Below are 14,892 nucleotides of genomic sequence, written 5' to 3' on the forward strand. Positions count from 1 at the left end.
CTACACAGATTGCAGTCCATGAGCTGCTTCTCTGGCCAGTGCTGCCGAAGCAAGACAGCTCTTAACCCGGACATTACTTAATACACGTTGCTTCCTTGTTCATTCAGAATGCGACTTGACTCCAGTGGAGCTGCCCTGTCACTGCAAGCTTAAAAGATAGTTTAGGTCTGGGGACTGGAAAATTGCAGTTTTACTTAACTAGTCCTCTGCCAAGGTAAGCTCCCTCCATTCTGTTGGACTATCCCCGCAACCTCTTCTCCCCTATGCTCCGGCATGTACAGGTCCTTAGACATCAAGTATAATGTAGAACTCATAATCCCGCACTGAAAGTGAGGTCACTGAGATACAGTCCACTGCTAAAGCAGAAGAGAGTGACCTCTGCCAGGAAAAAAGAGGTTCAGGTATGGGAAACTTTTTTCCTGTCTCCTAGATCTTAACAAGAGCTTGACTTGCTAACTCTGAAGTACATAAGTAGCGTAGCTCCAATGCAGGGGAAGATTTTTACTTTCCCCAGTGATAGGCCTTAGTAGATGTAAAGCTAATGAAAGATAAAGCAGAACTCTGGACATCAAAGCAGTCCCCTACCCTACTCCTGGACAGTGTACACTTTATCTCCAATTCCTAACTAAATACCCTTTTTGTTTGTGAAAATGTTGTGTTATAGTCATATGACTGCTCCAGCCCTCCTTTCTGGGGTATAGCAGTGGACAGGAAGCAGTGACGATGCAAGGACTACATTACCCAGAAGTCTGTGCACTTCAAGCTCCTGCAGGCATGCTGCTGGGCTGATTGGGCCAAAAACTTAAAAAAAAAATAAAAAAAAAAAAACACTGACGGCAGTGGCTACATCATGTAATACTGGGGACTATAGGGTGTGTTTAAATGGCAGCTGGTCATGACAGGACACAGCACATGAGGCCCGAGCTCACACAACCAATGTAGACTACACAAAGGAGTCCTACATGCACAGAACTTGGAACGGCACAGGAAGAAAAGTGAAGTTGGGACCCCTCTGCACCAAAAATGTGTTAAAAAAAGATTCAAACTTGGGTTCTGCTTTAGAACATTTTTAAAAGTGGATTTAACCTTTTTTTTTAAATCTGCAGTTTTCATGAAACGAATCCCTGGATTATGCCAAGATGATACTTTGTTCGGTTTCTACCTACAAACTCCATCAGAGGCATATGTGATAGGAGGGCAAGGCAGAATCGCAAATAGGAGACAGTTTTCACCACATAATGAAGGTGAGAGAACATGGACTTTCGTTTGATGCATTTTTTTGCATTCCAGAGCACTCTGGTGAGTTTTTGATGCATTTTACTGTGTTTCAGTACAATCCAGGGCAGGAAATATGCAGCATGTTCTGCTTTGTCTGGAACGCCCTGGAACTGACCACACTGGTGTGAACTATGCCAATGGAAACCATATAACCTTCTTTCCATACGTTTTTGATGCAGAAAAAAAAACAACGCTCTGGACTGCATGTGGTGTGAACCGTATATGGAGAGACATGATGCAAAACAAGCTGGAAAATAGATGTTGGGCTTACATATACTTTAAGTTCTTGTACATTATGTAAAACCTATGGGGGAAGTACAACACCTGGCAAAGAGGTCTCGTCACAAGCACCCCCCCAGAAAGACAAGTAGTAACAATCCTATTCAGCTAACCAGCAGCTTGAAAAGTATTACATTCTTTTGGGTGGAGCTGGCCTGTAACAAAACAGACACACGATGGTATATTTGCACACTATCCCCCGAACTCTGGAAGCCCACCTATAGAACACAGAGCAAGTCCCATGTTCCATTGTCGTTCTCACACAATAGAGGGGGCACAGACCACTCCGCTGGCTTCCTGACTGTACAATGCAACTCCTGCTGGCACATACAATACATATTGGAGGCTTCTGAAAGAAGCCACAGGAGCTCGCACTGCAGAGTGGCAATTAATCTCTACAAAATGATCCTCGTGCATTTCCCTCGGTGCTGCAGAGTTCACTTTAATTCCTGATGGTACTATGAGGATCTCAAAGAATATGAAGTTATTGTGACCTCTATGTCAGAAAATATCTAAGCACTATTTACACGGATAGCCGTGACATGAAAAACAAAGCAACTTTGAAGAGACCAAGAAAAAAAAAAAAAAAAAAACGAAGACAAGAAACAAAACACCTTACTACTTACAGGATCATTTCCTTTAACACGTTTAACACTTAATTTTCCTTTAGAACTTTAAAGGCCAAATTCACCGTTAGGAGCAGGTTACCAATATTTAGGGTGCAACATGCTCCTAGTGACCCACCTCCGGCCACCAGTGCACCCTGTTATGCGGTAGCAGGTGGGGGATCTTCTTCCCACACCCACTGTTACAGCTTGAAAACTGCACGACAGTGCAGTGCTTCGTCCACATGGCCCCAGCATTCATTCCTGTGATGACCGTTTCCTGTGAATGAATAAACTACAAGTACCATCGGGCTTCGTGGCTGATGGCTTGCAGTACTCAGTGAACTGCAAAAGGCACAGAGGCGTGGCCTCGTAGTACATTGATTCTTCCTGCCATTCAGTACCTGCCTGCTTGTATAGGAGTTATGAGCAGACAGCTTATTGAGCATCTGCAGGAGCCACACAATGCACCAGAAATCTGATTGCAATGGTTTAAAAGCTGCAATTAAGAAGAAAAGAAAAAAAAAAAAGACATTACACGTTTAATTTTTACCTGCAAAAATGTACATTTTATTTTTAGTGATTTTTTTTTTTTTTTTTTACAAAAAAGGTGAACTTATCCTTCAAAAGGGAATAAATAAAAATAAAAAAATCTGGATCTATGTATGGCTGTGCCTTATGTTACAGCTGTCACTGCAGTGAGTGGGCAAAGACACAAAACAGCCTTTCAACTATCAAAGAAATTATTCTGAGTTTAAGGTACACATGATCACATATTTGTATTTTTTCAGCCACCCCCTCTTTAAAAGGAGACAAAACTAATAAAAAGCTAAACTCCAGTCTTCCTTTAGATTTTGCAGAGATGTGCAGCCGCTTCTCCTGCACAGAAATTGCTTACTCTGATTTAACGGCGCATTATGAGAAGCTCACAATATGTGTTAGAAGCTGAAGCAAGTCACAGAGCCCACCTAATTTTCTAGCTGGAGGACATCCAGCATCTAGTGCTTTTCTCCCCAACCTGGCTATCCCCGGGACGCCCCTTCAATTAAATGTATTTCAGTACTTGAACTCCGAGAGGCACAGCTGAACACGTGGCCAATACCGGTGGTGGTCTGCATGCAAATGGAGCCTGCCTAGAACACCCACCCATCAAGTCATTTTGAATATTTGCATAAAGCCAGCCCACTGTTTGCATCAGGGCTGAGGACTCTTGGGAAGGAATACTATGGCATGGTGCTGGGTAGTGATGGGCTCCGGTGTGTTTGAATTTTTGTACCTGCCCGGGAAGCCGTCACTGTACCTTGCCAATCATAGGCAGCGTGTGTATGTGCAGCCATGGACCGGCACTGTCTATGCTTGGCGGTGTGCAGTGTTTGCTTCCTGACGGGTACACGCCTGAGCCCATCCCTAGTGCTGGGATATTTTTAGGAAGCCATGTACAACCCCCTGCCAGCCCCTCCCCGTTTCTGTCAGTAAATTTTGTAACCAAGTAATTTTTCGCCTTCACTGATGTGCGCTGATGAGGCAGCACCGATAGACTGAATTGGTGGACATTGATGAGGTGGCACTTTTGGGCACCGATTAGGAGGCACTAATATGCTGCACTTATGGGCACTGATAGGTGGCACTGATGGGCACCGATTTGTGACACTATATTGCACTATTGTAATCAGGGCACTGATAAATCAGTGCCCTGATCACATTCCTAACTGTCCCCTGTGAGGAGATGCCGCTGATCGTCTCTCCTCTTTTCACACTCTGTCAGCATGAGAAGAGGAGCGCCGATTACCCACACTTCCTTTTTTACATGTGACCGGCTGTGATCGGGGTCACTCTGTGTCCTAGCAACGCGGCGAGGCCACCGCACTGCGCTCCCCCGCAGGCGCGTGAAAGCGGACGTTCTGGGTGAGGTTCTATGCCGGCATCCCAGAACGAGAGCCGCACTGCCCTGCCGTCATTTGACGGTGGGCAGGCGTCAAGCAGTTAAAGCTGAAGTGTAGTCTACTCATAACTTTATATTTTTTGTGTTCGGTGGACACTGGAGGGATAAACCCTCACTTGATCCTGTACCAGAAAGACTGATCATAGGTACATAGGTTAAAATAACACAAGACAATCTGGTTAAACCAGTAGGAAAAAACAAACAAACCTCAGTTTACAGAATCATATACCCGCAGTTAATCCAAAGGAAGGCCAAAAAAATCTATAATGCACGATTCAATCACTGGTAAAGAAAACAGGAGTTTAGGGGCGCATGCGCAGGATTGAGGAAGATGGTTGCTTAGTCCCCTTGCTCTGCGCTGACAGAACGCCTCTCCTTGGCTGATGAGGCAAAGCCCGCTCCCCAACACAGCTGAAACAGCTCCTGAGACGGCACATACCACCAGGGTCCCGGTGGGTATGCAATGCATGCCCCGGAACCGGCAGCGTTACTGCTCCCGCTCCCATCAGAAAGCTTCCAGGAAAGGGGAAAGGTAAGATGGCGCCCGAGCCTCCAGAGCCAGAGGACAGCCTGCACCAGCTCCCCTCTGATCTAGCCAGCCCCCTGACCATAGACTCCAATGCCATGCTACATAAATTCCGCTCCATAGTGCAAGATGAAATCACAGCAAGCTCTCTCCTTACCTTGAATGGACAGGCTACAACAGTGCTGAAGGGGCATGAGGAGGGAGGCTGATAAATTGAATTCTTAACTTGAGAGACTGCAGGATAAGCTAGAGGACGCAGAGAACAGAGCCTGCAGAGAAAACCTTTGCATCCGCGGAATACCCAAGACCACCATTTATCTACAAGGAGCCACTACTGCTTTTTTTTCCAGGAGCTTGCACCTGATTTCCCCCATGAGCACCTGGAATTTGACCGTACACACAGGTCCCTGGCCCTTAAACCAACTGAGGGCCCTCCCATGGATGTCATCATCAAGTTCCACTATTACCACAAGAAAGGCTCCTGCAAGCTGCAAAGGGACGGCCAAGACCTCTTTTTCCAGGGTAACACCCTCCAACTCTTTGCAGACCTCTCCCCGTTTACTACTGCCAAGCGGAGGAATCTAAAGCCTCATCTGCAAATCCTGCAAACTCAGGGGATCTGGTACAGATGGTGGGTCCCCTTTAAGCTCTTGTTATCTCATAAAGGCTGTCAATGCTAACTTCCTCCCTACCTGACCTGCAGCGGCACTTTCAGGAACTGCAGTTTGATCACCCCCCGTCCCAAAAGGAAACGCCAACTTCATCCGCTCGTCCAAGATATTCTCAGCCACTTTCGCAGGCCTTCTCAGATATCTCAACAAGGCTCTCAAGCCCTTCGCTCCCTCCAAGCTCAACGCTTCCAGGATGTGCCTAACAGCTGACAGAGCTGACAAGGTTCACCTGGGATGTCCTAGATGACCTTGCTGCTCCCTCCACCTTGAGCCTGATACTCCAATCAGCCTGAAAACTCTCACCGTTCATTGTGGATTCTGATCCACATTATGTTACCAACCTCATTCATTTGGGGCTCCGATGACTTGGGCACTTCAGTTTGTGCCTCTCATGTACGGTCACCCACTGGATCCGGTTACCCCCCTCCCCGTTTTAGGTTACTTTATTCCATGAAGGTCCTTCGCCCCGGGCTGCCCCAATTGAGTGACTGCAGCGCTGGAATCTGGAAAACTGGAACTCTAATTGTGATACTAGACCTTTGGAATATTATGACCTTCACTCGCCCCCCCCCCCCCCCCCCCCATTTTTTTTAATCTCTATTTTTTATTGTTTATACTCAAACCTTTTCACTAGTGAAAGCATTCTGGTGTCCAATTGGGGGGGGGGGGCTTCTTATGATGGACGGGATATTCCAGTCTGGTTTAGTGGGCTGCAAGCTGCTGTGACCCTCTACATTTAAGTTGAGGTTCGGCAGAACGGGGACGGGGGACTCAGTTCAATGCTGCATTTGACTCATAGTATTCCTGTGTGATATGATTCTCTATATCTAATCTGGTGATCAACGCAGGTTTATTTGCTGTTTGTGGGTTTCCCCCACTTGTACATGGGTGCCCCTGGGTGTTGGTGACCGGCTTCAGTAAAAAAGTTATATCTTGGTTGTGAGGTTGTTTTTGCACTTTTCGATTGTGCTTTTAAATGTTCTTTTAATGTGTTATGTGCCTAATTTCCTTTTATTTACTGATGATACTACAGAAAAATGCTGAGTGGTTCCGTCTGGGCCACTGCTCCCCTTGTTGTGCCAGAACTTGGTCTGCACAACAGCCATGACCAATCTCTGCCCCATTTTTCCTTTCAATCTTTCTTCTCTTTTCTGAGTCCGCAGGGTTTGTGCTCGAAGGAGCCAATTCAACCTTTTCCTTATATTTAACATGACACTAAATTGGTTGTCACTGAATGTTCAGGGCATGAACTCTCCTCAAAAAAAGTGAAAATTTTTAAGTATCTCAAGAGGCAGCAGATCGATATAGCATGCCTGCAAGAAACCCATTTTTCAACTGCCTCTTCTAAATATTTTGATGCTCAATATCCTTAGGTCTTCTTGGTCAATGCTCCGACCAAGCAAAAGGGGCGCTCGTTGCCTTTCGCTAATCAGTTCCTTTTAGTTGCACTAAACAGGTAGCAGCTCCAGACAGTAGGCATCTTTTATTACAAGGTATTATCCAAGATACGGAAATTACTATTATGACTTCTTATGGTCCAAACTCTGCCCTGGAACCTTTTTTGACCTATATCTGCTGCCTGCTGGCATCCCATCAAATGGGTACTCTCCTTCTTGCAAGAGACTCTAATCTGAACCCTTCCATGGACAAATATCATTCGGAATGCACAGCCCCCTCCCCTGACGCCAAGAAATTTGTTCAGTCTCTACAAACGCATGATCTGGTCGACCTATGGAGAGAGTTTCATCCCCTGGGTAAAGAGTACACACATTTGCATCCCCCATCAGGCTCACTATAGAATAGATCGTGTGTTTATGATGAGGAAACATCTCCCCTTAGTAGTTTTTACGTCTATCCTTGCCACCCCATGGTCAGATCATGATCCCATTTTGCTGGTTTGTCGCTCCATTCTCGATAAACCTCAGCACTCACCCTGGGTGATGAATGATTCGCTTTTATCCAATCAAAGAGATTCACACAAATTCTGAAGGCCTCTGCAGTCTACTTCCGCATTAATGCAGGCTCAGTCTGATCTCCTGTAACTCTCTGGGAGGCATACAAGGCTGTTCTTAGGGGACAAATTATACTGATGGCTTTGAAACGTAAACAGGAACGCTGCTTAAAGCAGACCCATCTTGAAGTACTTTCAACCACATTTAAACTATCCCCATCCTCTGCTAATCGTAAACTCTTGGATCAAGCCCAGAGTTGAACCTCTGTCTCACAGATAGCCCTGAGCAGGTCTTGCCAGAAGTGGTACACTAAAGCGAACAACTCAAACCAAATGCTGGCAAACAGACTTCGCACTATTACTCCTAAATTCTCCCCTATCACACTGCGCACTCTACATAATGTACTCACTGGTAACCCAGTGAAGGTCTTGGACGAATTCAGTTACCATCTTACCAAACTGTACTCAGCTCCTGATCAGTTGGGTAGTCAGGACACTGAGTTTCCTTAAAAGCCTCTCGCTCCCCACGCTGACTGAGGCTCATATGGTCCATCCAGGTTTTGGAAGTCCTCCAATGTATTAAAGACTTGACAGTGGGTAAACGACCTGGACCTGACGGATACACAGCACTTTATTATAGGAAGTTAGCTGACGTTATAGCTCCACATCTGACAGCTTTGTATAATTTAGCCAAAAATGGGCAATCGTTTACATCGGAACTTTTGACTGGCAATATCGTGATGATCCCCAAACCTGATCACGACCGCTCCTCTTGGGCTAATTTTAGGCCCATTTCTCTTAATATAGACATGAAAATTATGACCAAAATGCTAGCTAACCGTTTATTTTCTTCCATGCTTAATTAAAAAGGATCAAGTTGGTTTTGTACCGCAGAGGCAGGCCGGGGATGCTATTCAGTGAATATTGCAACTACAATAAATAGCCCACAGCCGCTCAATGGAATCAATGTACTTGTCTCTGGATGTGAATAAGGTTTTTTGACACTTTGTCATGGCCTTATCGAAAGTCTATACTTTAAGGATTTGGTGCCTTATTTCTGCATTGGATGACAGTCCTATATGACTCCCCTTGGTATAAAAGTACTATGAATTTGAGTCACCACTTCTCAACATTGGGAGGGGTACTCGTCAATTACTCTTTATTTTGTATAAAAAAAGAAAATTGCGCTGGATGCAAACCTAATAATGCTAGCAGCAACTCAAAGTGAAAAATAGAGAAACGTCCATTGAATATCAACATTCTGGCCTCTCTAACACATAACTGTTTAACCCCCCAGGGTCTCTTGTTCCCTCATTAAAGGTTTTCAGAGACAAGGTGTTAAGGGATTTGGACAATATGAAGTTGAAACACTTTAAAAAGGAAAAAAAAAAAAAAGACCTAGAGTAAGGTATCGATTCATTATGTGCGAATAAGGAATTGGTTATACGGCCAGCGGACAAGGATGGAGGAATCATTATCCTTGATTAAAAAAAAAAAAAAAAAAAAAAAAAAAGATTACATGAAAGAAATGAATAGGATAGTAGGGGATGTGGATACATATACCCCTTTTTCCTCCAATCCTGGTAGGAGATACAAAGAGGAACTGTATTGTTCAGAAAGGTTTCGATCAAAACATTCTAAATAAGGAGAGGGCATTCCTGGTTCCTAAAGCACCAAGGGTACCTATCATATTATCTACCAAAGATCCATAAGTGTCTTACTTACCACCCGGGTCGCCCAATAGTCAGTGGCATTGACTCTGTTACGTCCCAGTTGGGCAAGTACTTAGACTTCTTTTTACAACCTTTGGTATGCACTATGCCCTCATATGTTAAAGATACACGTCACGTCATCAATCTCTTATCAGAATTGAAACCGCCTGAAGGGATGTGGTTGGTGAAAGCGGATGTCCCCTCGCTGAACATGATCACCCCTCATGAGTTGGGCTTGGGTGCTGTTAAATATTTTTTGGATCGAGACTCCAGTCTCCTTGGAGAACAGGTCACCTTTATTATGGAACTTCGAGTTGGCTGTTACCCATAACTTCTTTTGGTTCGTTGGTCAATATTTTCGCCAGGATAGGGGTGTCGCTATGGGGGCTAAATATGCCCCAAGCCTGGTGAACTTATTCATTGCTCAGTGGGAGGAGGTTTTCGTCTATGCTCATGGGAGACCAGAGGTGGTCCTAGGGGCACGTTACATAGACGATATCCTCCTCCTATGGGTTGGAAGTGAGGCTGCCCCATCTTAATTTATGGATTTACTCAACTCAAACAATAGAGGGATACACCTCTCATATGAGGCAAATTGTAGGGAGATTAATTTTTTGGATCTCAAAATTTGTCAGGGGTGATTAGTTTATCACCCCTACATTTTTTAAATCAACTGACAAATTCTCACATTCTGGTGGACAGTTGCCACCATGCCTCTTGGCTCAGGTCAGTACCCAAGAGCCAGTATATGAAGCTGAAGCACAATTGCACTGAACCCGGGGAATTTATGGTACAAGCTTGGACACTCACACAGATTTTTGGATAAAGGGTACACTACAAGGTGTCTTTGTCTAATACCCTCAATCAAGTTATGTTGTTAGACAGGGCAGATCTATTGAAAGAAAGATTTTCAAACAGGGTAGGGACAATGTTTTTAAAACTCCATTTATCACAAGTTTTTCGAACCAACACCAGAATATTAAACATACTAACAAACATTGGCACATTCTGGGTAACGACAGAATATTGAATATCATCCTGCCAGTCAGGCCTTGGGTAACCTTTAGGGTGTTCCTTCCTCGAGGGATAAATTGGCTCCCAATGTTTTAAGTCCCTCTAGTAATAAACCAATTTTTTTCAGCGAGCTCACGGGCTACTACCAATGCAGATAATGCAAAGTGTGTTATCTCAATGGATGTAGAACCAGGAGAATGACAAGTTTTCTTTCTGGCTGTACATCTAAGGAACATAAAATAGAGCCTCTCATCACGTGTTCCACTGAGGGGTAGTCTATTTACTGCAGTGCCCTTGTGGACTGCAGTATGTGGGCAGGACGAAACGCTCCCTTCGCTCAAATGAGAATATCAATATTAGGAAGGGGTTTACCAAGCACTAACTTCCCACAATAGGGATCCCTCCAAGACTATTTCTAGGGATAGACCAATTCAGTCCCCATAGGGGGTGTAGCTCCCCAATTAGGAGAATCTCTAAACTTGAGATGTCCTGGGTCCATAAATTAACCACTTGACCACTGGACACTCAAACCCCCTTCCCAACTAGACCAATTTTCAGCTTTCCGTGCTCTCACATTTTGAATGACAAATAGTCATGCAACACTGTACCTATATGAAAGTTCTCTCTCTCTCTCTCTCTCTCTCTCTCTCTCTCTCTCTCTCTCTCTCTCTCTCAGTAATTTTTCTTCATATATTTTGGCCAAAATTTATACCGCTACATATCTTTGGTAAAAAATAACCCAAATCTGTGTATATTATTTGGTCTTTGTGAAAGTTATAGAGTCCACGAGCTATGGTGCCAATCTCTGAAAATTGATCACACCTGAAGTACTGACGGCCTCTCTCATTTCTTGAGACCCTAACAAGCCAGGAAAGTACAAATACCCCCCCAAATGACCCCTTTTTGGAAAGTAGACATTCCAAGGTATTTAGTAAAAGGCATGGTAATTTTTTGGACGTTGCAATTTTTTTTTTGTTATATTAACAGGTTATTTCTCACACACAGTATATGCATAGCAAAAATTACACCCCAAAACACATTCTGCTACTCCTCCTTAGTATGGCGATACCACATGTGTGAGACTTTTACACAGCATGGCCACATACAGAGGCCCAACATGCAGGGAGCGCCATCAGGCGTTCTTGGAGCATAAATTACACATAATTTCTTGACTACCTCTTACACTTTTGAAGGCCAGAACCAGAACCATTTTGGAAAGAAAACAACCCAATGTATAAAACGGAGGCATATCGAGTCTTTTGAACGTGTCATTTTTTTCTACAAGCGTTTGGAAAATGCGTAAAGAAAATAAAAAAAGCATTTTGTTTATACACAACGTTGCCCATTTACACGATATTTCTAACACATAGCCATGTATATCCAGAAAATTATACCCCAAAATAGATTCTCCTACTCCTCCCGAGTACGGCGATACCACACGTGTGAGACTTTTGCACAGCGTAGCCACATACAGAGGACCAACATGCAGGAAGCACCATCAGGTGTTCTAGGAACATACATTTCAAATCTAATTTGACTACCTATTGTGGCATGGATGATAACTGACGTGGCATGGATGAGCATGAATGGGGATGGATGAGCCGTGGATGGGTACGGCTGAGTATGGCCAATTGTGGATGGGTGTGGATGGGATGACTGAACATGGATGGATGGATGAGTATGCTGAGTATGGATGGATGGCTGAGCATGGATGAGTATGCCGAGTATGGATGGCTGAGCATGGATGAGTATGCTGAGTAAGGATGGATGAGCATGGATGGATGGGTATGCAGGGCTGAGAATGGATGTATGGATTTGTCACATATCAGCGCTGTGGGCACTACACATACAGCCCACAGCGCTGCTGCCACCGATTTCTCCCCTCTCTGCTCACACTTGACAGAGAGGAGAAAGAGGAACCGGATATCACGCCGGTTTGTTTACATGTGATCGCTTCGTCATTTGAAAGAGCAATCACATGGTAAAGGGCCCCTATCAGCGGCCGTTTAATCAGAGGAACCGGCGGTCACGGATGTGTTCGGGTGCACGCGAGAGCAAGATTCTGGGAGGACGTCATAGTACTCCCCCCCAGAGTTATGCAACCGCCCTGTAGCCATCATTCGTCTATGGGCCAGTTTTTAAGTGGTTAAAGACCCGTGTCCCCTATGGTTTAAAACATAGATGTGGCTGTTAATACTTTTATAGATAACTCTTGATTAACATTCCTCCATTTTATATTATGGCCATGTACATTGAATTCTGGGTGTTTGACTATGTATTAGATATGTGCACACAAATATTTAGTTTCGGAATTTAGTTTCCGTCCGAAAAATAAATTTTTTAGTTACTCCCGAAATTAGTTTTTATTTATTTATTTATTTTTTCGTAAAAAAAATTGCATTCGTCCGAAAATACTAATTAATTAAGGTTGAATCTGTCATTGAAGGCTTATGGTGTCTGTCAAATGTTCAAAGAAGATTTGACGGAGCAGCTAAATTGTATGACTCCGTATAGTTTAGCTGCTCAGTCGAATCTTCTTAGAACTTTCGACAGACACCATAAGCCAAAGACTCGACGTTTATATTTTTCGCTGCTTTGTTGAATCTTTGTCGTTCATGTTGAATGTATATAGTTCAAACAGAAAATGACAGGTAACAAGATAGGGTACACAGAATCTATATAGAATCTCAATCTATAATATAGAAAATAGATAATAACTCCCCCCACAACATGGGCAGCCTCTGAGGCCATCACAACACTAGTATCACTATCAGGTTCACAACACTAACACAATAGCGCCAGATTATTATGAAAAAGTTAAGTTGAACTGTATCTCTACGATTATGGGACTATCAAATATTCTGCGGGTTTGATTTCCACTCATCTCCCACTTTTAAGACTTCTCCATTGCTCATGGTTTCCTCCAGGTTGTGAAAACCTGGCCCAATTTTCATGGAGGACCACAAATGGGTTCATGGATATCCACTCCCTGTTCACCCCTACTAGGCTATTGACGTTCAATGCCTTATGCTGTTCTCACAATATCCCTTTGCGAGAACACTATAGCTACCTACAGCTTAGGCATTTTCACCAACACCTCAGTAAATTCCGTACTACCCCATATACCCTTTGAGAGTATATGTAGAGCTAGACCCCATTCTCTGGGCCTGATATACTCATCTATAATTTCTGGAAAAAAAACGCCCTGCTTAGACCCAATCATCTCTAATGGGAAAGGGAATTTCAGAGGCAGCTTGACCCAGTGGACTGGCAGATTATGACCACAAGGCTCAATGGCACATGTTTGGTGGTCATTTTCTATATACATGTTCCTTTTTAGTTTTGTCTTTTGTTTATTTTACTATGTAACCATCTGAATACTGACCTGATGTTGGATTACATGCCAATAAAACTTTGTGAAAGAAAACAGGAGGCTACCTCTATATTGGGTACACGTTTCAAGGGGAGATTGAACCATTCCCCACTCCAATCAAAACTTTCTTTCTAGATGCACCTATTTTTGAGCATAAGGCATGAAGGTTCTGCAGTTACCACTCACCTGGTGATCCTGGATCTTCCTGCCTACCACCCGAAACGTATTATTTCCTGTATGGTGATAAATATGGACTCTGCTAAATCCTGTAGAGCCACCGGCTGGTATCCATTTCTTATTGGCATCGTCATACACCATAACAGCAGCCCGGGCCTGGCAGATGCTCTGTTCACTGCAAGGACACAAGAAGAGGCCATGGTTATTGTAAAAAAGGAGCTGTACTCACATGTCACTTTTTCTAACATTAATTAGAAATCATTTTTACTGTAAAATATTACACGTGATGTTGTTTCTTTTCATTTACATTTTCATATTTCATTCACATACTCATAGGCACTATGTGTCTCTGTGTGCCAAGCTTGCTGAACTGCTGAGATCAAATAAAGGATAAGCGTTGATGCTCATCAACGATCAGAGCAGACGCAAGGTCCCAACAAGTGGTGAAGTGTTCTACATACTGTAAATCTATACAGATATGAAAAAGCTTAAGAAACAGACAGCCGCATGTCAATGATGTCACAATATACTTTGCTTTATTACAAAAAAAACGACAGCAACTCTGAAGCGCTTCGCACCTTAGGGCTTAGTTGATAGAGGTTTTCTACGTGAACTGGTCGGTGTGGGAAAATTCAGGATTGCTGTAGTGTGTTGGATGCCACCGCAAAAAGTTTAAATAAAGTGTAGCTTTGAACCCCCTTTAAAATAAACTTGTCTCCTTCAGTGACAGACTCATCCAATTTAAAATTAAAAGTGCACATAGCCAATTTCACCCCGAGTGTACAGCGTTCATAAGGTGGACTTGAACACCCCAGACTGCTGGAGAGGTTCTAATCCTATGGGAGATTTCACTCACTCCCCCCCCCCCCCTCTACGTGTCTGCATACTGAGCTTGGTCGAAGATCTAGCCCCTAAGGTGGCAGAGTGGACACTGCTTGGGCTCCGCAGATTCTATGCCAGGAAGGATATCACTCTCACATGGAAGAAGCTTACTACTCCAACAGTCACATTCTGGATGAAGCTGGTCAATAACCGCTCTGCACCTATACAAGAACACTTACTACAACAGAGGGAGCCCCAAAAAATTTGACAAGGTATTGTCTAAATAGCTTGAGGAAGACTCAATAGAGACTTCTCATTCAGTGATAACCCCCTATTTTCAAAATATTTCAGATTGGTGGGGACTGAAGCCTTGCCAAACTGAGGGTGAGCTTTTCTCCTCTTTTACTCTTAAAAGTAGAGGTCCGCCAACCACTGCAAAAATTAAAAGCCGGCAGCTACACATACTGCAGCTGCTGACTTAATAGGACACTTGCCTGACCTGGAGTCCAGCGATGTCGGCACCACACTTGTGCTGCCGCCAT

At 43.9% G+C, this 14,892-nt stretch overlaps 1 protein-coding gene across 3 annotated transcripts in view; it reads right to left on the bottom strand.

Moving 5' to 3' along the window:
- The window catches only part of ENAH (ENAH actin regulator), a 136,196-nt gene that overhangs the window by 57,816 nt on the left and 63,488 nt on the right, over nucleotides 1-14,892 (bottom strand). For all 3 annotated transcript variants that reach the window (XM_077485832.1, XM_077485834.1, XM_077485836.1), the window contains exon 2: nucleotides 13,538-13,703. In XM_077485832.1, coding sequence (XP_077341958.1) covers nucleotides 13,538-13,703 — 166 coding nt within the window. The remainder of the gene's footprint in view (nucleotides 1-13,537; nucleotides 13,704-14,892) is intronic.

Source organism: Lithobates pipiens, unplaced genomic scaffold (genome assembly GCF_037356315.1).
Source record: "Lithobates pipiens isolate NorthernLeopardFrog02 unplaced genomic scaffold, aLitPip1_a1.2 Scaffold_18, whole genome shotgun sequence".
NCBI lineage: Eukaryota > Metazoa > Chordata > Amphibia > Anura > Ranidae > Lithobates > Lithobates pipiens.